The 19187-nt window shown below is 52.5% G+C and overlaps 4 protein-coding genes across 4 annotated transcripts; 1 reads left to right on the plus strand and 3 right to left on the minus strand.

The window, feature by feature from the left end:
• Positions 1-10908: 10908 nt before the first annotated feature.
• Positions 10909-11253, plus strand: PHYSODRAFT_477395 (hypothetical protein; the record flags this gene model as incomplete). Its single annotated transcript, XM_009518681.1, has 1 exon — positions 10909-11253. A coding segment is annotated over one exon (345 nt), but the record flags the coding sequence as incomplete, so codon positions are not given.
• An 809-nt stretch (positions 11254-12062) lies between these two features.
• Positions 12063-12760, minus strand: PHYSODRAFT_309926 (hypothetical protein; the record flags this gene model as incomplete). Its single annotated transcript, XM_009518682.1, has 2 exons — positions 12063-12335; positions 12551-12760. The coding sequence occupies 2 exons, from the start codon at positions 12758-12760 to the stop codon at positions 12063-12065; spliced, it is 483 nt and encodes a 160-aa protein (XP_009516977.1).
• A 3073-nt stretch (positions 12761-15833) lies between these two features.
• PHYSODRAFT_323192 (hypothetical protein) lies at positions 15834-16262 on the minus strand (the record flags this gene model as incomplete). Its single annotated transcript, XM_009518683.1, has 1 exon — positions 15834-16262. The coding sequence occupies one exon, from the start codon at positions 16260-16262 to the stop codon at positions 15834-15836; it is 429 nt and encodes a 142-aa protein (XP_009516978.1).
• A 1233-nt stretch (positions 16263-17495) lies between these two features.
• On the minus strand, positions 17496-18767 carry PHYSODRAFT_471070 (hypothetical protein; the record flags this gene model as incomplete). Its single annotated transcript, XM_009518684.1, has 3 exons — positions 17496-18280; positions 18378-18484; positions 18577-18767. The coding sequence occupies 3 exons, from the start codon at positions 18765-18767 to the stop codon at positions 17496-17498; spliced, it is 1083 nt and encodes a 360-aa protein (XP_009516979.1).
• Positions 18768-19187: the final 420 nt, after the last annotated feature.

The raw sequence follows: 19187 nt of genomic DNA on the forward strand, positions 1-19187 counted from the left end.
CGTGGTTTACGGCTGGATCAGCGACGCCGTTGCATGTATGGTCATACTGTATAACCTGTCGAGTGTATGACTCATACACTCGCCGACAGGTTATATCGGCCACCCTCGTTTGTGTCCGCAACTTTGCCAATTTTTCGAGTTGGCGCTCGCTATTTAGATATGTTTGAGCTTTGATTGGTAGAAAACCGCTTCATGCGGGAATTCCCAGCCTATCAGGTGGCTGCCATACAACTACAGGCGTCTCCGGGCTAGTCCCGGCTGTATATTTTAATGTACCTCGCACAGGAAGTACAACAATCTCTCAAGATTTGCGCGCTACTTCTGCAAACATATTGATTTAGATGAGTGTACAGCGATACATACTGCGACAAGTGGCACGTTGCGAGGAATACCTCCACCGTATTCTTGAGCTAAGCTTGTAGTAAGTCAGTACATACTCATTTATGCTCGGACGTGAATCTTGTTGATTCGCAAACATCATAAGTACCACTGTGGCGAATAGGCTGGGGACGCCTGTATGTGATTTTGGCACTGCGCCAAGTATAATCAGTCACCCCGAGGCATACAAAATGCAAGTATAAATATACTGGAATGATTGTAACAAAACACATGTTGCCCCCGATTTGCATGGCGGTGGGTGGAGATGATGAAGTGGAGAGGCCGCAGCAGGCGAACAAACTTCATTATCCAGCTAATAAACGTTAACCTAGTTCATATGAATACCAGTTAATGCGATGAAGCAATTGGGCATTGCAGGATGTGTTCTGAAGTGGCTCGCTCGACACACTTTAGCATGGTGCCGAGTTTCAGCTGCCTATGTATGTAAAACGACGGAAAATGGGGCTGGTGACTTCCGCGGACATGTGGAAGCCGCCACACAGAGCATGCACGTCAACGCCAGCTACCACATAAAGGGAGACAACATATCGACCGCTGTCGGTCACAAGAGCGCCGAACGTGCAAGCCACGGCAACGCAGCCATGCAAACCGGGGGCAACATGTGTTTTGTTACAACCACCATTCCAGCATATTTTTACTTGCATTTTGTATGCCTCGGGCTGGCTGATTATACTTTGCGCAGTGCCAAAATCACATTCTTCAGATTTTGCAGGACATCGACCTTGCTCACGAGCATAAGCGCAGGACGGAATGTCCTGTATTTTCCAAATCGAATATCCCGTAAATCATATACAAAATCTAGTATTATTGGCACAGGCTTGACAAAGTCCATCTTTTGTGCTTTTACAGGACAACATGTCCTGCAAGATTTGCTGCATTGCGGATGCGGCATCCGCAATGCAGCAAACTTCCGAGCTAATGCGCCAAGCAGAATATAACACACACGTTGTGTCCGTTAGCGTAGCGTGCCCAGCAGGAAGATACAGTATTCATGGCTCGCTCTGTAGACCAAAGGGCTTTTTAGTGGTACCAGTTAAAGAAATATGAGCTCAGCCATACATTTCATACATTCTCAACACTTTTTTTTTTAACTAAGTCAGCTGTAACGCCGAGTCAAACCAGTACGTATATAAGCTGAAGGATGTACAAACAATAGCTCTACATTACCCCCAGTGCTAATCGAAACATTTAATTGCGGGGACGCAAGCTGGCGGCCTCGGTGTCGGCGCTTGCCATGACTGTTGTATGTGTAGTGTCCCTGGATAGCGAAGAGCAATTGCAGCACCTTCCCTTAGGGCCTGACCCGCTGAAGCCGCCCACGTTTGAGCCTCCGCCGAACGCCCATACCAGAGCTGCTGTACCAGCTAGTTGTCATGGTCGTGATCGTCCTCAAGGAAGTCATCCACGACGCTACCGTAGCGAGCCCTCAGCCTTGATGGTTGCTGGTCTGCGCATGTCATCTCCTGTCCGTCGAGATCCAGGCCAGCATGCCACCCGAGACCGAATCACCTGTACTCGAAGCCCTGATTAGACTTGTAGAGCGTCATCTCGCTGACGATGTCCTTGTCGAAGAGCTGGCCGTATTGTCGACGTCCAGCGTGCTTCAACGCCGACTCGGCAATAAATTACAACTGCCTACGCCGGCTCAGTCTCGACCAGCTTTTCTTGATGATGAAGAGGTAAAGTTATACTACTGTGCACGTGGGGTAGCCTACGGCATGCTTGCTGTTGCGGTGAGGTCAAACACAGGCAAAACTGCATCCTTTGTTAATGTAATTCTGATTGGACAAAATACTACAATTTTGAGTGTCCTGGTAATGTCCTGTAAAATCCGTTCAAGAATCATTATGTGATTTTTTGGCTGCCATACAACTATGTGATTCACATAGTTGTATGGCAGCCCTGGGAATTCCCGCGGGTTAACACATGTAGCGGTTTTCTACCAATCAAAGCTCAAACACATCTAAATAGCCAACTCGAAAAATTGGCAAAGTTGCGGACACAAACGAGGGTGGCCGATATAACCTGTCGCCGAGTGTATTCATGAAGTCGTTGGCATATCCCTGTTGACACTTCGAGGTAAGTACTCGAAATTCGACCTGCAGCACATTTACTATTCACTTCAACGTGATCGAAATTCCTCAAAAATCAGGAATTTTCTGAATTCGGGGGCACCCGGTATGTGCAAGGTGCCTGGTGTGCGGCGTTGACGTGAGTGCCCACCGGCGTCAACCACAAAAAAAATCTGCCACTGACTTCGACCATTTGTTTGCGCTGCTGTTTATTACCAAATAATACCAAATAGCAAATGGCAATTAAGAAGGCTGGGAGCAACGGCCAGTCGAAGGCGTTGTACCCCGCGTGCATCTCCTCGTCGTGTAAAGAGTTGTGCTAGCTTCTTGCAACGATACAAACGAATGGTCTATCTGCCTCAACTTGACATTATCAAGCCTCGGATGTGTTTGTTAAGTTGAAGTTGACAGTGTACGTAAAATCTTACACATGCAATCGAAGCTTGGAAAACTTTGTTGCGGCCATTATTTATCCAGAGCTAAGGGCATCTGGGCTGGACTTACTTACTCATCGTCTCGTGGTTTTGGTTGTGCTGGTTCCGAGTTTTCAGCAGAATCCGTCTGCCTCCTCCATTATATTTAGGTAGCGATTGGTGTTCGCACAAGCACTAACTGCATAGCTAACACAAGCGTCTGCAAACTGTTTGCTATTGTATAGTGAATATGGCTAACAGGTTTGCGGAGTTAGAAAGATGTTTAACCCTTCATCTTGAGGTTCTTTATAGTTGGCGAAAGCTGACTTACAAACACGTTTGCAAACAGCACTTACAGCGAGTTAGTGTGGTGAAAATCAATCACTAGCATGTTTGGCAATCATGTTTGCGGAGTAGACTAGTAGCGATACAGTTATGAAAAATGTGCAGCCACTGTCAATGCCAGGCTCCCCAAATCTATCGCTGCCTTACAGTCGTGCGGCTCGATCGCCTTCTCCTTTAACGCTCGAATTCAGCCACGGACTCAGTAGTACTTACGTACGAAGCTGCGGGGCACGAACGAGAGTGGAAACGCGTTTGGTGAATAGTTCGATGCAGTGCTGTCGGGGTTAAACGCAAAAAATAAAATAAGATAAATAAAATGTGGTGAATCCGCACAGTATTAGAGAGGTTTCGTACAAATTTTCACCTCCACTTTTCCTTCAGAGCAGGTCCTAAATGTGAAGGTAATGGTTATGCCCAACAGAGGTTTCGCCCCATATTCCTTACCCGTGTACCACAAGTGTACCACCCATCCTACAGCCAGTAATATGCCAATGCCTAAAGGCCAAGCAAGCACACACAAGCAAGCAAGTAAGCGGCTGTAACAGGGTTACACGCACAAGTGGCTACAGTCACTTGTAACTCTAACAGATACGACGTCTGTTAGAGGTTCGAAAGACTTTCTCGACCTTGGTGTAGACACACCAAAGGCTATATACATTTACGACCACCACGACGGGTGGTCCATAGAGACTTAGGATTCCTATTGGCTGAGAGCAGCATCTCTTAGCCAATGAGCGACATGCATAGCATTGGAATTCTGTCAACCAGCCGTTGGCAGATTCCTATCTTAGAATATTACATTTAGAGGAAGTCAGAAACATAAAACAAAAATAGCAGTTCTCATTTTAACCCAAAAACATTATTTGGATCGTTTATTTAGATTAATCTATACTCGGAGGCCCGAGTATAATTAACTCTAATTTAAACTAAGCTACGCTTCCTCACATACACGCGCACACGTGTAAGCTAAAGTAGTGAGCCAAAGTAGGCCCACTACACCTGGTAGCACTTTGTAGTCCGTCCAACGACCGACTACCTGAGTTCGTACGTCACCGCACGAACACGGAGCTGAGAACCTTCCCATGGATACAGAGGTGCCCATGGAAAGCTCCACTACGCCTGCAACTCACGTTGCACGCGCTGACTGTCCCCACCTGTCGGATCCAGAGTGGGATGCCCTCCAACGAGATCAACAGTCATTGGTGAGGCGGCTGTAGCTACGATGCTGCGTACGCTAACGCCGACAGAGCAACACGGTGTTGCTCTGGGTTTCATCCTGAAGGAGCAACGCGATGTTGCTGCTACTACCGTGGTGTCGTCCGGGACGACACCACGCGCGCAATCGCTGAAGCTCAATGCGAGCAACTATGTCGGAAGAGAGGGTGAACCTCTCCTCCGTTGGCTTGTCGAACTCGGCACTGCCATTGCGGCTCGACGTATCGTCGACCCGTTGTCGAAGGTTGCGTTCGCCATGTCATGTCTTGGCGGACATGCAAGAAGTTGGGCGTATGGACGCCGACTCTCGGATCCTACGTGCTTTAGCACGTACGAGGGTTTCAAGGAAGAGCTCCGACAAGCGTTTGAGCCACCGCAAAACGAGTTCCGGTCGAGAGCGGAGTTCCTCGACCTGCAGCAGGGCAAGCATGATGTCCATGCTTACGCTCAGAGAGCGCGGTACTTCGTCTCGAACATCGTGACCAATCCGATCGACGAGGCGACCAAGGTCGTCACGTTCATGAAGGGACTGAGAGATGGGCCTGTGAAGACCTACCTCTTCCGTGAGTATCCGAGTACTCTCGAAGCTGCAATCACTCTTGCAATGCAGGAGGAGTTTAGCCTGCGGCAGGCTAAGCTACATGCACATGCGCCGAGGCCACAGCCTCGCCCGATAGTGAGGACGGGAAGCCCAGAACCCATGGATCTCTCGAGAGCTGCAACTGCTGGGCCCCAGCAGTCGCAAGGAAACAATGTGCGATGCTACCGATGCGGTAGAATCGGTCACTTTGCTCGGGAGTGCACGGCCCCCGTGCACCAGCAGGGTGGCTATCGCGGCGGTTCCGGGCACCGTCGCAACCAAACAAAAACGCTGGACGCCAGTAGGCGCGGGGCGCCCTACTGGTAATGCAGTTCCGCGTGTCGACCTTGGACACGCGACACTGAGGACTGCAGCCCCCAGTGAGGTTCATTCTCACTGCAAGAACCAAGATGACAAGCCTGACCTTGTCATCCTGAACGTGAACTCGATGAGAGCAAGCGGCTCTCTCCGTGCTTTGGTAGATTCTGGCGCGTCGAAGAACTTTGTTCGACTGCGAAGTCTATCAAGGCTTGACTTCGAGAATTTAAAGATACCTCGAAGTATGTTGGAAGTACGACTGGCAACGGGTGCCATCGTAAAGACCGAGAAGCGCATAGTACGCGTGCGCTTCACGTATGAAGATCAAGAGTTTGTCGAGACCTTTATCGTCCTGGATCTGGACGATAAGTTTGACATTGTATTGGGCATGCCTTGGCTTGCACGGCATGATCCGGTCATCGATTGGGAGAAGCGCACTCTCGTGCGCTTCGGTCGCGACAGCAGAACAGTGAGCGATGGTCCTGTTGCCGCTACGCACGCACCGACAGGTGCGCGCGACTCCCCACTCGAGACAGCGCCTAATGCCGCTGTCCCGGAGCGCCCTGGGCGCGCGTGAGCACGCGCGCAAGAGCAGCAAGCGTCGGCGTCGCCGCCGACGGCTGAAGGAGAAAATGTGTTGATCTCGGAGATCGACACCCACTTTTCAGCGAATCAGGAAGAGTCTCCGACCGCAAGGGGAACGGATGACGCAGACGAGTCACACGCCTCAGCCGTGGAGGCTGACGCGAATCTGATTGGATCAGGTCTGGCCAATAATAAGAGCCAAGGTGACGTAACGCCGTCGACTCCGGGAGTCGATGGCTTGGGTGAATTTGATTCGTCGGCTCGGGGAGCCGACGCACCCTCCGTAATGGAGGGCTCCGCCAATAACAGGCGTCGAGGTAAAGATGGCGTGTCGGCTCCGGAAGCCGACGCTGCAGGCGGTGCGGACGGTTGCAAACGTTCCGCACCGGAATAAACTTGCATGCTGTCGTGCAGCCGGGCTGCACGACGAAGCGCCGGGCGACCAAGCCGGGCTTGAAGTCGCTCGCCCGCGGGATGAACCCGCCGGCGGTACTGAAGAAGAACACCCGTCCACGGCTGGGCCTGGACGAGGTCAAGAACCAAGCGGAGCCGGGCTCCGCAACGGCGCATGCGAAGATCGCTGCGCAAGTCTCGGCCTGGGGCCGAGACGCTACAAGAAATGTCTACTGGCAGACGGAGGCTGAGAAGCCGGACGTCGAGACGCTGAACGTCTTGACGCGTACCTGTGCCGGATTCCGGTACAGGGAGATGACTCTCGCTAACCCTCCGACGCAAGCGTCGGAGTTGACTTCGCTTCCAGTCATGAGCTGGAAGCGCTTCGCGCGTGACTTGCACGATGGACGCATCGAGCAAATATGCATTCTCTCGGACGCCGAGAGAACGAAGAGCGAGAATGAAGAACTGAGGCAGTTCTTCATGGAGACCACCACTGAGAGCGAGGACACTCTCAGTGCGAAGACGAAGAAGGAGCGCTTTGAAGAGCAGAGCTGGGACTCGTTTTCAACGAGTCCCTACTACGAGATCTTACGGGAGTACGCGGACGTACTTCCGGAAGAGATTCCTGCGGAGCTTCCGCAGGACAAGGGAATCCAGCACGAGATTGATCTCGTGACGGGCACGAAGTACTGTGTCGCGCGGCAGTGGCCACTGCCGCTAGAGCAGGTCAAAGCGATCGACGACTTCTTCGAAAGTCGTCGCAAAGCTGGACAAGTGCGGGAATCGAAATCCTCGCACAGTGCTCCGACGTTCTGTGTCAAGAAGCCACAGGGCGGCTGGCGCATCGTTCATGCGTATAACAAGCTGAACGATGCGACGATATCGGCGCAGACGCCGATACCTCGAAAAGATGTTATCATCGATTCGATGGCCAGGAGCACTATCTACAGTGCTCTTGATCTGTGCGATGGGTTCTATCAGATCCTCATGCGTGAGAGCGATATCCCTCTCACGGCAGTGAGCACGCCGAGCGACATGCTCTGGGAGTGGCTAGTGATGCCGCAGGGTCTGAAGAACGCCCCTGCGACCTTCAACAGGTGCGTGACGCACTTGTTGCGCTCGGTGCGCGACTTCGCACCGAGCTACTTCGACGATGTGTTCGTCCACAGCCGGGCTGCGGACGGGATAAGCGATGTTGAGATGCACAAGGCGCATCTCCGGAAGCTGCTTGCGCTCATGCGCAAGCACAAGCTCTATGCGAACCTGAAGAAGTGCATCTTCGGGGCGAGCGAGATACCCGTGCTCGGGTGTCTCGTTGGGAAGAACGGTGTCCACCCTGACCCTGAAAAGGTCAGAGTGATCAATGAGTGGCCGACGCCGTCGAACGTCAAGGAACTGCGGCGGTTCCTTGGCTTGGCCACGTACTTGTGCAAGTACGTGAAGGACTACGCGGGCATGATACGCCCGCTGTCACAGTTCCTGAAGAAGGACGCCGAGCGGAATTGGACTGTTGAGTGTCAGCAGGCCTGCGATGCAGTGAGCAGGGCTTGACGGAGGCGCCGATCTTGGCGGTGGCCGCCCAAGATCGCCCATTCCACGTTGTGTGTGACGCATCCGACTTCACAATCGGATGTGCGTTGATGCAGCACGATCACGAGGGCCGTGATCGTGTCGTCTACTACCAATCGCGTCAGCTGAAGCCAGCTGAGCGCAACTACCCGGTGCATGACAAGGAGCACCTTGCCATGAAGTACGCACTCGCGAAGTTCTGAGTGTATCTACTCGGAAGCAAACCGTTCGTGGTCTACACAGACCACGCGTCACTGCGGACGGCTGTGAAGTCGCCGCACATCTCGCAACGGATGGCGAGATGGCTCTCATTCTTCGCAGAGTATAACTTCCGGGTTGAGTACAAACCCGGAAGACTCAATGTGTCGGCCGACGCGCTCTCGCGTCGACCTGACTACACCACGACTGATACCGACGTCAATGCCATTGACGCCATGCGATCGAGCACCCCAACGTCGTCACTGCGACGTGAAGGTCGCGTACGCGCACGACGCGGACGCGAAGCTCTTGCTGGCCTACGGCTCAGCGCCTTCTGACAAAGCTCGTCAGAAGTTGCCGAAGCATCTTCGTGCTCGTGCACACCGTTATCGGGTGCACGACGGGTTATTACTCTATAGTGCAGTCGACGACAACGCGGGCCGCGTTGTCGTGCCCAACGACCATGACCTGCGACTCAGGATCATGTACGAGTATCACGATGCACCGACTGCGGGGCATCCGGGCCGTGAGAAGACATACCTGCTTCTCACGCGAGACTTCTACTGGGCCCACCAGTACAAATGGGTACGCCAGTACGTCCGTGCTTGCGAGGTTTGTCAACGTGTAAAGCCTGCGCCCTTCGCGCAGGCTCCCTTGCAGTCACTGCCGACTCCGTCGGAGTGTTGGCAGTCCATGTCTTTGGAATTCGTGTTCGGCCTTCCCCCGGACAGCCAGGGGAACACGGGCGTTGTGGTCTTTGTTGACCGCTTCAGCAAGATGGTACATCTTGCTGCGGTACCCGCTGAAGTGACTGCGAAACAGACGGCGCGTCTGTTCGTTGACATGGTGTTCAAACACCATGGCATGCCGATCGACATTGTGTCGGATCGAGACCCGCGCTTCGCTGCACACCTTTGGCAAGAAGTGTTTACACGTCTTGGAAGTCAACTTTCGATGTCGACTGCGGACCATCCGCAGACGGACGGGCAGACCGAGCGCGTGAACCGCGTGCTCGTAGACGTGCTTAAGAGCTATGCTCACTCGTTCCAACACTGGAGCGAGAGCCTGCCGGTGGTGGAGTTCGCCATCAACAACTCGGTGCATGCCTCGACCGGGCATACACCGTTCTACGTGAATGCCATCAGGCACCCACGCTTCCCGAGTCTACTCGGGATGGTGGCTCCTTCCTTAAGTGGGGGAGGATCTACGACTGCAACGCAGCAGCCGCAGAATGCCGCTGACACTTGCACAGTGTCAGCCGCGACTACGCGCAAGAAGAAGAAGAAGAACGCGTCTGTGCAGGGCACAGACGCCGACAAGAGCAAGAAGAAGAAGAAGAACGGGTCTGTGCAGGGCACAGACACCGCGAAGACGAACGCAGAGGCCGGATCTACTGCTAGAAACGAGCTGAACGAGTTCAGCTCGGACGCAATCAACTTAGTTCTCAACAAAAACATTCCTACTTTGACAAAGTGCCTGCCACTCAGGCACTTTGCTGTGAGAAGAGGTCTTCTTGCTGGAGAAGTATCGGAGCTCGTGAAAGAGTCCGATATAGTAATCGCGCCTTTGATTCGTTAACGGATCAAAGTGCTGCTCCTCCGCCACAGCATCATCGTGGATCCCGCTGCATACGTACAGCGGAATTTCATTTGGAGGCACGGTGTTGCCCACACGGTCTGCGATCTCTGACGCAGACGGCATCCACGGATCGCGCGCTGCCTGAGCAGCGCGCGGAGAACTTGAAGACGCCACCTCACGCGGGGAGCTTAAAGCCCCAGCAGCAGAGAGCGGAGTGTCGCTCTCGCCGCGCGAACGCTTGGAGCTCGAAGCGTCCGAGTCGTCTCCTTCACGAGGGCGTCTCGACCCGGCATGCGGGTCGAGACTATCGCTGTCGATAGACTCCTTGCGCTTGCTAGAATAGGCTTCGCCCTCTTCCATCTCTACGTCGTCACTCCCGTAGTCAACGGCGTCGTTGGCTACAGAGGAACTTTCGAGGACAACTTCCGGCTGGGTTGTCCCCGACGCGGCCTTTGCAGCGAGCGCGTCGCGCTTTGCCTGCTGGCGCTCATGGTACTGAGCAACAGATATGTTACCCTCTGTTGCGGCGGCGGTCTTCTTCTGCGGCGAGCTCATTGCGGAATGAGCTCGAGTTTTCTTTCTCCCAACGTGAAGAATTGACGAATGGTCAATTCCCTGATTGACGTGCCGTGACTCGGCGCGTCGAACCTTGAGGGGGGATGGTGTAACAGGGTTACACGCACAAGTGGCTACAGTCACTTGTAACTCTAACAGATACGACGTCTGTTAGAGGTTCGAAAGACTTTCTCGACCTTGGTGTAGACACACCAAAGGCTATATACATTTACGACCACCACGACGGGTGGTCCATAGAGACTTAGGATTCCTATTGGCTGAGAGCAGCATCTCTTAGCCAATGAGCGACATGCATAGCATTGGAATTCTGTCAACCAGCCGTTGGCAGATTCCTATCTTAGAATATTACATTTAGAGGAAGTCAGAAACATAAAACAAAAATAGCAGTTCTCATTTTAACCCAAAAACATTATTTGGATCGTTTATTTAGATTAATCTATACTCGGAGGCCCGAGTATAATTAACTCTAATTTAAACTAAGCTACGCTTCCTCACATACACGCGCACACGTGTAAGCTAAAGTAGTGAGCCAAAGTAGGTCCACTACAGCGGCGGCGATGCAGTTCACCCAGGACGAAGCGCTGGAGCTGCTAGCGCTGCTAGCCTCGTTTGGCGAAGAGACGTTGTGGCTAGCCTGCTACAGGCTGGGTTCTTTGATGTCCCAGAGCGGCCACTAATTCCTGATGTGCGGTTCAACCTTGGCACCTACGGGGACGTTAACTGCGCGCTGGACTTTCGGTTTGACGTGCGTGGTGTTCGGCTACTAGTGCGCCTATTCGCGCTCCCTGCTGTCGTTGTGACGGACAGCAACGATCGTTGTCATGCCGAAGAAGTTGCAGCAGTCATGCTCTACCGGCTCAGTTATCCTCGCCGACTACACGACATGGCTCGCACCTTCGGCCGATCAAGACCTGCACTTAGCCGCATTTTCCTGTGGATGAGTACGCATTGCTTTAACACGAAGTGGGTGGGTTTTGTTAACTTGCTAACGGCGTTGTGCTTTAGTTGACTACGTAGACGCAAGGTATAGCGAGCGCATGCACTTTCATCTCGATCTCGTTCGCAGACAAATAAGCGCCTATTGTGAAGCTATAGAGCGCCGTACCTCTGTGCCTAGCGTCGTCGCATTTCCAGACGGAACAAAGATCGGAATTTGCCGTCCTTCTCCTCGCAAGGTTTTTCGGTCGGAGAATCTACAGCGTCAAGTCTACAGCGGCCATAAGAGATTACACTGTTTCATCTTTCAAGGTAATATAATTTGAGCTTCAACGACTTCGATATTGGCTTTGACTAATTGTATTTTGATAACTGTATTAGGATTGACGGCCCCCGACGGACTATGCATGCATTTTTCGGGCCTTTTGAATGGCGCAGACACGACACGACTGTGTTTACTGCTGGCCGTCTCCTGCAATACTTTCGCGAGGATGCAGATGTATTCGAAGGCAAAGCCATATTTGGCGATCCTGCGTATTCAGTGAGCGGCTTCGTCGTTACCCGCTTTAAGGACGTAGTGCTTTCAACGCATGCGCGAATCTTCAACAAGGAAATGAGTGCAGTGAGGACCGCAGTGGAATGGAACTTCGGAATCATGAAAAGTCTTTGGGCTTTCATTGATTACAAGAAAGATCTAAAGATTCGGCTCAGTCCGGTAGGTAAATTTGTGCGGGTTGCCATACTACTGACAAATTGTCACTGCTGTTATTATGGCGGCAATCAAATTAGTCAGTTCTTTGACTTACCTCCCCCGCCCCTTGAGGACTACTTAGACATAACCAATTAACACAAAATAAAAGCATGAACCAACCACAGTTCTATTTACTTCTTGTTAGCTAAATGCTCGAGTAAGAGAATGAAGCGTTTCTCAATGTCGCGGCGATCTTGGCGCTCTTGTTCCCACTGTTCCCTTCGCATGACAAACTCCTGCTCTTTTTGAGCTTGTAGGATTTCGGCAAGCTTTGCGAATTTGTTCGCTCTTGAGGGGCTCTCGCTTACATTCACAGCATCGTCTTCTCGTGAGCGTTTCAACCTCTCAACAGCGAGACGCCTGATGGCTTCACCTGCACTCTCGTTCGCAGCATCCTTGTCGGCCTTCATCTTCCTCTTAGCCTCCTTCTCTGCCTTGCACTCCTCCAGCCTTAGGATCAGCTCGTCAAGGAGCTCGTCCTTCTCGCTGTGCGTCTCCGTAACACCAGAAAGCCGCTTGGCAGTGCTGTTCTTCTTGTTAGCAGCAGCTACATAAATAATTTTACAAATTCAGAATTGTTAGCAATATATGTTACTTAAAGAGGAGACGATCTGCTTACCGACAAGCGCGTTAACGCGGTTCTGGGCCGTTTCGCGGTGAGATTCTTACGTGAGAAGTCGGCACAAGCCACCAGTGTTTGTGCCAACTTCTCCCAGTACTCCATCACCTTGCCATGTTCCTGCTGGTAGAGTTCGTCCGCGAGAGTCTGCTTTAAAAGCATGACATCTTCCTCTTCGGTGAAGTTCTTGCGCTTGGTTGGTTCTGCCATTGTCGAAGCAAAAGTGACGCTACTGGGGCGCTGATAAGCGTGTTGGCAGTGGATGGATGGAGGCTGAGGGTGGTGGAGAAAGCCACTACATTTGCGACTTCCACCAGATTTTCAAGACGGTGGATAGGGTTTTTGCATGTTTTAAACAGCTTTTTGGGGGGTAAAGGTGATGGAAGCCGCGCACGAAACCTCTCTATTGTGGCTTTCAGATAAGTTCAGTGGTATCAACGACAATCGAAAGCAATGTTGCCGCTTTTCAAGCTATGGGACTACTGAGCACTAGCGAAACGAGAACGACGAAATTCGCGGATCATTGCGCAAGGAACGCGTTTACTAACGTGTATGGATCTTTTCCAGTAGACCCCAAAAGAGGCACCTCAATACAAGTGCGAGGCGACCTATGTAGCCACAATTGGTTCGGGCGCTGCTAACCTGGCATAGGACATTTCGTTAGTTTAATCTATTGTCCCGGCCAGAATTGAAGGGCCCGGAAATTGTAACACCACCATATTTTTAGCAATTGCGAGGGATCGCCTGCTCCGTTTGAAGCAAGTGGGGGCTCAAAATACCCACATAAAGCAAAGGGAGCGGAAGCATGCAGACGCCGCCTCCGCCGCTGGAAGCCCCACCAAAGAGGACGATTGAGCGACATGTTTTGAGCCTCGGTGAGAAGCACATGATCGTGTCCGACAAGGAAATCTAGTCCTGTCGACTACTCCAAAAGTCATATGCTTTCTGAAGATCAACCAATTACAGAATGCTATTTCTCGTAACCCTATCGTGACCTAGCCCACTTGAGCTCATGCTTCTTGGCCGATTCAAACCTTCATGTTTGAGCGCCTATAACGAAACTACGGCTGCGAATTGGACCGTTTTGACCACATTTTTGGAATCTAACGCGTGTGATTTACCCTATATCTAACTATCGCATATGGAAAGTCGTAGACATCATGTTCAAATCGAGGCTTCAAATCGGGCCCTTCTGTGGAGTAGCGCCCTCGCAGAAATCTCGCGAATGCGATCTCGCACAAACTCGGCGCGTCTGGATAGCGGTCGCGCCGAGCAAATTATTCCCGGTTGTTGGAGTAGCGTATCTTCGAAATACAGGCCCAAGTCTTCGCAGGCTTCGGAGTTGGGGGTTCTTGCATTGACGCTTGTTCCTTGTCGTAGGGCGTCGAGCTTTGGGCGTGCGGCGTTATCGGGCCGGCGTTTCCTGGGCGTTATCGGGCCTACGGGGGGGTCTTGTGCACGGCGGTTATCAGGCCAATGCGGTCCTTCGCCTAGGCAGCGCGTTATCGGGCGCCCACCTAAACGGTATACGTTTAACGTGCCTTTGTTCCAGCACGGGTCTGTGGGGGGTGAGCACCCGAACCAGCAAACGACGGGGGGCCGCGATATCGAGGCGGGTCTACTTGCCGGCGCTTGGTGGTTCCCCTGGAACCTCGGAGAAGACGGGAGGTCTTTGTGGTTCAGAGAAATTTCGGGACTGAGTCCTCACCCTATCATATGCCCTAGCTACTGGCTACTCCGTACTACTGCTTGCTAAGCCTATCGTTCTGTGCCTATCCCTACTTCTGTCGTGCTTGCACTGCCGTCCTTCAACCTGATTTGCGTGGCGTAATCAAGATCTTACCTCGACACGTTTTGGTCGGCGCGTTTTGCTCGGCGCGTCTTACTCGGCGCGTCTTGCTCGGCGGGTTTTGCTCGGCGGGGATTAGGGTCGACGCGTTTTGCAGAGACGAGGCGCTGGTCGACAAGTCGGATGATTACGCGTCGAGTTGGACTCAGTCGCTGTGTCTCGCGGCCCATCACCCGCGTCGACTTTCCGTCGACCTCTGCCGCGCGTCGCCCCCATCAATCGCGTCGCGTTTCATCAACTGCGTCGAGTTCATCATCCGCATCCATCAGCATTCGTCTCGGCGCCTTCTTTCACCGACGCCGACGTGCCCGCTTCCTCGCTGGGCACTACACCACACTTCCATTCTGGCCGGGACAATAAGTGAATACATCTCACCTCTGCAGCCAAAAAAAAACTGGCATAGGACATTCTAGACAACTGCTGCTAACTTGGCATAGGACATTTTGTTAGTTTAATCTAAGTGAATACATCTCCCCTCTGCAGCCAAAAAAAACGGCATAGGACATTCTAGACAATCGTGGAAACCGAAGATAAAGTCTGATCATGACCTCCGCTAGGAGGTCTGAGCGAGCAGGACGGGCACTCGCAAATATCATCAATAATGATCATGTGATCTGTGACTTACCTCGAAGTAGTACAGTAAATCACTGCTCTACTGTATATGTAGTGGCATTGGATAAATTTCGCTGCTCACCATCGGTCTATCCATGTTGCCTAGACACGCGTCGAGGCCACGCAGCATCCATACAACGCTGCGTACACCTTTTTCCAAGCAAACTGACCGTTTTTTCAAGCAAAGTGGTTCAAATCATTTTTCGGGAAAAACCTCATATCACTTTTCTCAGGTATTTTCAAGCAAAGTGGTTCTGTCGTAAATCGTTCCCAAGCAAAGTGGTTTCACAATCATCGAGGATTTAGAGCCATTTTGAAGAAGACAAAATGCAGCTTAGAACAGCCTTGTGAATGTATTTGAGGGGTCTATCGTGATCTACGTGACGTGAGCATTCTAACTAAGTTTTTTGCGTCGAAAAATAGCAACTTTTGATTCTTACAGACCAAGCTCAAGACGTGGACTGGTCCGTTTTAGCCCCATATGGTTGGGCAAACCATTTTTGCTTGGGAAACAAACAGCTGTAAACCACTTTGGTTGAAAAATGCCCTTTTTCGTCGCAGTATTATGTTGCGCGAGACCTTCCCGCACCACTTTGCTTGAAAAAACGGTCAGGTTGCTTGGAAAAAGGTGTAGTACAGTCAAACCTGTTTATATGAGGCCCTGTTGGTGACCATCTACTACAATGACTCATATAAAATGGATTCAGTTAAAACAATTATGTGGTGCACGTAAAGAAATCGTGCATAGTTCGCTGCCGCTTTGCCTTCACCGTAGTCTCTCGAACCAAAGCGGTCACGGTCTGTAAAGCTCTTCGTTCTCTGTCAGTCTGCTCTCCGCATTGCAGCAGAAATGCAGCCAGCTCCATGCAGTGTCTCAGAGCAATGGCAGGTTGAACTGCGGGTTCCTGTTCCTCCTCTTCCTCCTAAGCGCTCCGCCAGCTCATGCGCCTTCAGCAGGAGCACGTCGTCCGCCATCGCCGTTTTAGCTTCGTTCTGAAAGAAAAATTCCCTCAGTTCCCGCTCGAACTGAGGGAATTTCACTCGGCGCCGCTTGGTCGCACTCAGGTCGACGTGGCTGAAGTAGGAAGAAGGCAGGTTGCGCAGTCGGGCGAGTGTGGCACGGCTGACCCGGGCCTTGAAAGTTGCGTAGATCCACTCGGCGAGCATGGGGTTGTTCATGCCAGGATTCTGCTTGAGCTTTAGGTGCACTTGGAGCTTTTGTTCTAGCGTCAGACAGGTGCGAGGAGACATGGCGAGCGAAGAAGGCTTGCGGTAGGCGTTGAGTGTTGAGCAGTGGTGCTTTGAAGAGTGTGTGGCCGTGAGCAGTGTGAATCAAATAAACAGGTGAGACCTAATTTGGTCCCCAAAAATGTGACTCATATACCTTGTATGCATATAAACAGAGATCATACAAAAACTAAGTGAAATATTTGGTAGCGACAAAGCCTGCATCAAATAAACGGCATGGCTCAAATAGAGAGGATCATATAAACAGGTTTGACTGTAATCGAGTCCACGCTTTTGATTGCAGCTGTGGTGCTGTACATGTACAGGATGTACTCTCACTTCCAACACCTGTCAAATCTAGTATCCTTAACAATTTGATATCATCTTTAGCAGGGTTCACAATAAATCGACGCCAAGCATTGAGCGGCTCTCAATCAACCGCAAGCCGCCGCCGTCGCGCGCGAAGCTTGCGAGGCTTACGAAGATTCTGAGTGCAGCACAAGGGACGCGGAAACGTGTCTCTTGGGTGCGGAGGTATAGGGGGATGGGGGTGCTGGCAGGTAGGCATCGTCTTCGCCGCAAGAACGGACAGAAGGGCTTTAGGTAGTAGGCAGAGGAGCAGTTAGCCCGCGCCGTGGGCCCCTCGGCCTAGCGGCAAGTAGTGGGGTGAAGTGAGAACATAGGAGTAGAAACGACAGAGGAAGAACTGGTAGATGGAGCCGTGAGAAAGCGCTGGCGTAGATAGTAAACCAGCGTCTATAGCTTCCTACTAGTGCTGCAGCGCAGATAGCATTCAGCGAGTGTGGATGAGCTCAACCACAACAGCTCACTCACAACTTCGTCTCATAGTTAATTTATCGCTTGCGCTATCATTTTATTGGGGTGCTATGGCCGCTGGGGCTCACACCGATGAGCCGGTGATCAACGAACGGAGCGGCGACGTTGGTCGCCACGTCAACTTGGTGCTGGTGCGCTCATACATTCGAGAACTCTAAAGTTCTCTATTGTAATACCTGCTAACTATTTATGTGTGCATGAAAAATACACACCAGCTGGTGTCGGAAGTGGCAGTACTACCTGTACTCACCACAGCGTGTTGATCGCTTCCTCCGTGTTGCTGGAGTGCCATCCAGAGAGTAATTTACCACAATGAACACTTTTTATTGAAATAATCGGGGGCTCTGTGCACTGCGTTGGCCACCACGTTGCGGATGGTTCTTCTCGAAACAATACAGGGCAGGCATGTCCCTACAGCTCTTAAGCAACTTGGAAATTGGACTCGCTGGCGGCGATGATATCGCGTATGGACGCGATTGTGTACTCGACGTCGTCGGGGGTTACGTGCAGGTTCGTGACCGCGCGGATCTCCTCGCCACGCCAGTATCCGCCGAAGACGATGCCCTTCTCCTCCGCAATCCGCTTCACCAGCGTCGCTGTGTCGATCTTGCATTCCGACGAGATCTTAAAGAACAGCATGTTGGTGTCCACGCTGTCGACGTCGATCTCGATGCCAGGAATTGTGGACAGACCGTGCGCCAGCGTCTTCGCGTTCTCGTGGTCCTCCACAAGGCGGTCGAACTGGTGCTCCAGTGCATACAGACCGGCCTCGGCGAGCAGACCCGACTGACGCAGGCCGCCGCCGAGAGACTTGCGTAGCCGCTTGGCATGGTGGATAAACGCTTCCGAACCGGCGAGGATGGAGCCCACAGGGGCGCCCAGACCCTTGCTGAGGCACAGGGACACCGTGTCGGCGCCCTTCACGAGGTCCTCCATGGCAACGCCCGAAGCCACACTGGCATTCGCGAGGCGCGCGCCGTCCACGTGGAGGCTCAGGTTGTGCTCCTTACAGAATTGCTCCACCTCGCGGATGTACGAGAGGGGCAGCACCCGTCCACCGCAGGTGTTGTGTGTGTTTTCGATCTCGACGAGGCTGGTCCGCGGGTAGTGAATGTCGTCGGCGCGGACGGCGCGGGCCATGTCGCTAAGCTTGATGGTGCCGTCCTTCTGGTTGGGGAGCGTTGCAAGGCTGACGCCCATGTACGCTGCGAGTTAACGAAGCAAGCACGAAAGACAAGTCAGCACCCCATCTCAATTGGTAATGCATGTCGACGAATGGAGATGGGGATGGACACTCACCACTGGCGCCGGCGCCCTCGTACGTGAAGATGTGCGACTTGTTGCCGCAGATGACCTCGTCGCCGCGCTGGCAGTGCGTGCCGATGGCGATCAAGTTGGACATGGTGCCACTGCATCAAGGTCAGATAGTCAGTCCACCAAAACTTCAGAAAGCCCGAGAAACTTCACGACTTCAAGTCTGAACTTCAGAAACGTAACGTACGAGGGCACAAACATGGCGTCCTCCTTGCCGAGCATGCTGGCGGCCACCTTCTGGAGCTGCTGCACCGTGGGGTCCAGGCCGTACACGTCGTCGCCGACCTTGGCGGCCGCGATGGCCTTGCGCATGGCGGGCGTCGGACACGTGATGGTGTCCGACATGAAGTTAATGACGGCGCGCTGCAGTTTGGTCATGGTCTTGGCCTCGAGCTGGAGTATCTGAAAATGAAGCGACTGAAGGCTGCACGCTGACGACGGCGGCGGCGCTGGCCTGATGGATGGACGCCTGTGAACGGACCGTTGCAAAATGCTCGCGCCGCCAGGATTTATGCAGAAGTAGTGAAACCATGAGCATGCAGGCTTGCGCTGGTCGCAGCGACATGACGCCGAACCGCCTCGGCTCTGTCTTGGAGCCAAGCACCAGACCACAGTAGACAGTCGAAGAGCACCATCCAGAACGAACTTCTCCCCATCGGTAGGTTTATTTCCCATAGAATCCACGAGAGAGAGACCACTTGTACAGCGCAGTGGCAAAAGATAACCACCTGGCGTTTGCGTGTGCGAGTGCTTAGGCTAAGATTTCGGTGACATACAAACTTCGAGACAACGGCACCC

Source organism: Phytophthora sojae (assembly GCF_000149755.1).
Source record: "Phytophthora sojae unplaced genomic scaffold PHYSOscaffold_1, whole genome shotgun sequence".
In the NCBI taxonomy this organism is placed as follows: Eukaryota; Oomycota; class Peronosporomycetes; order Peronosporales; family Peronosporaceae; genus Phytophthora; species Phytophthora sojae.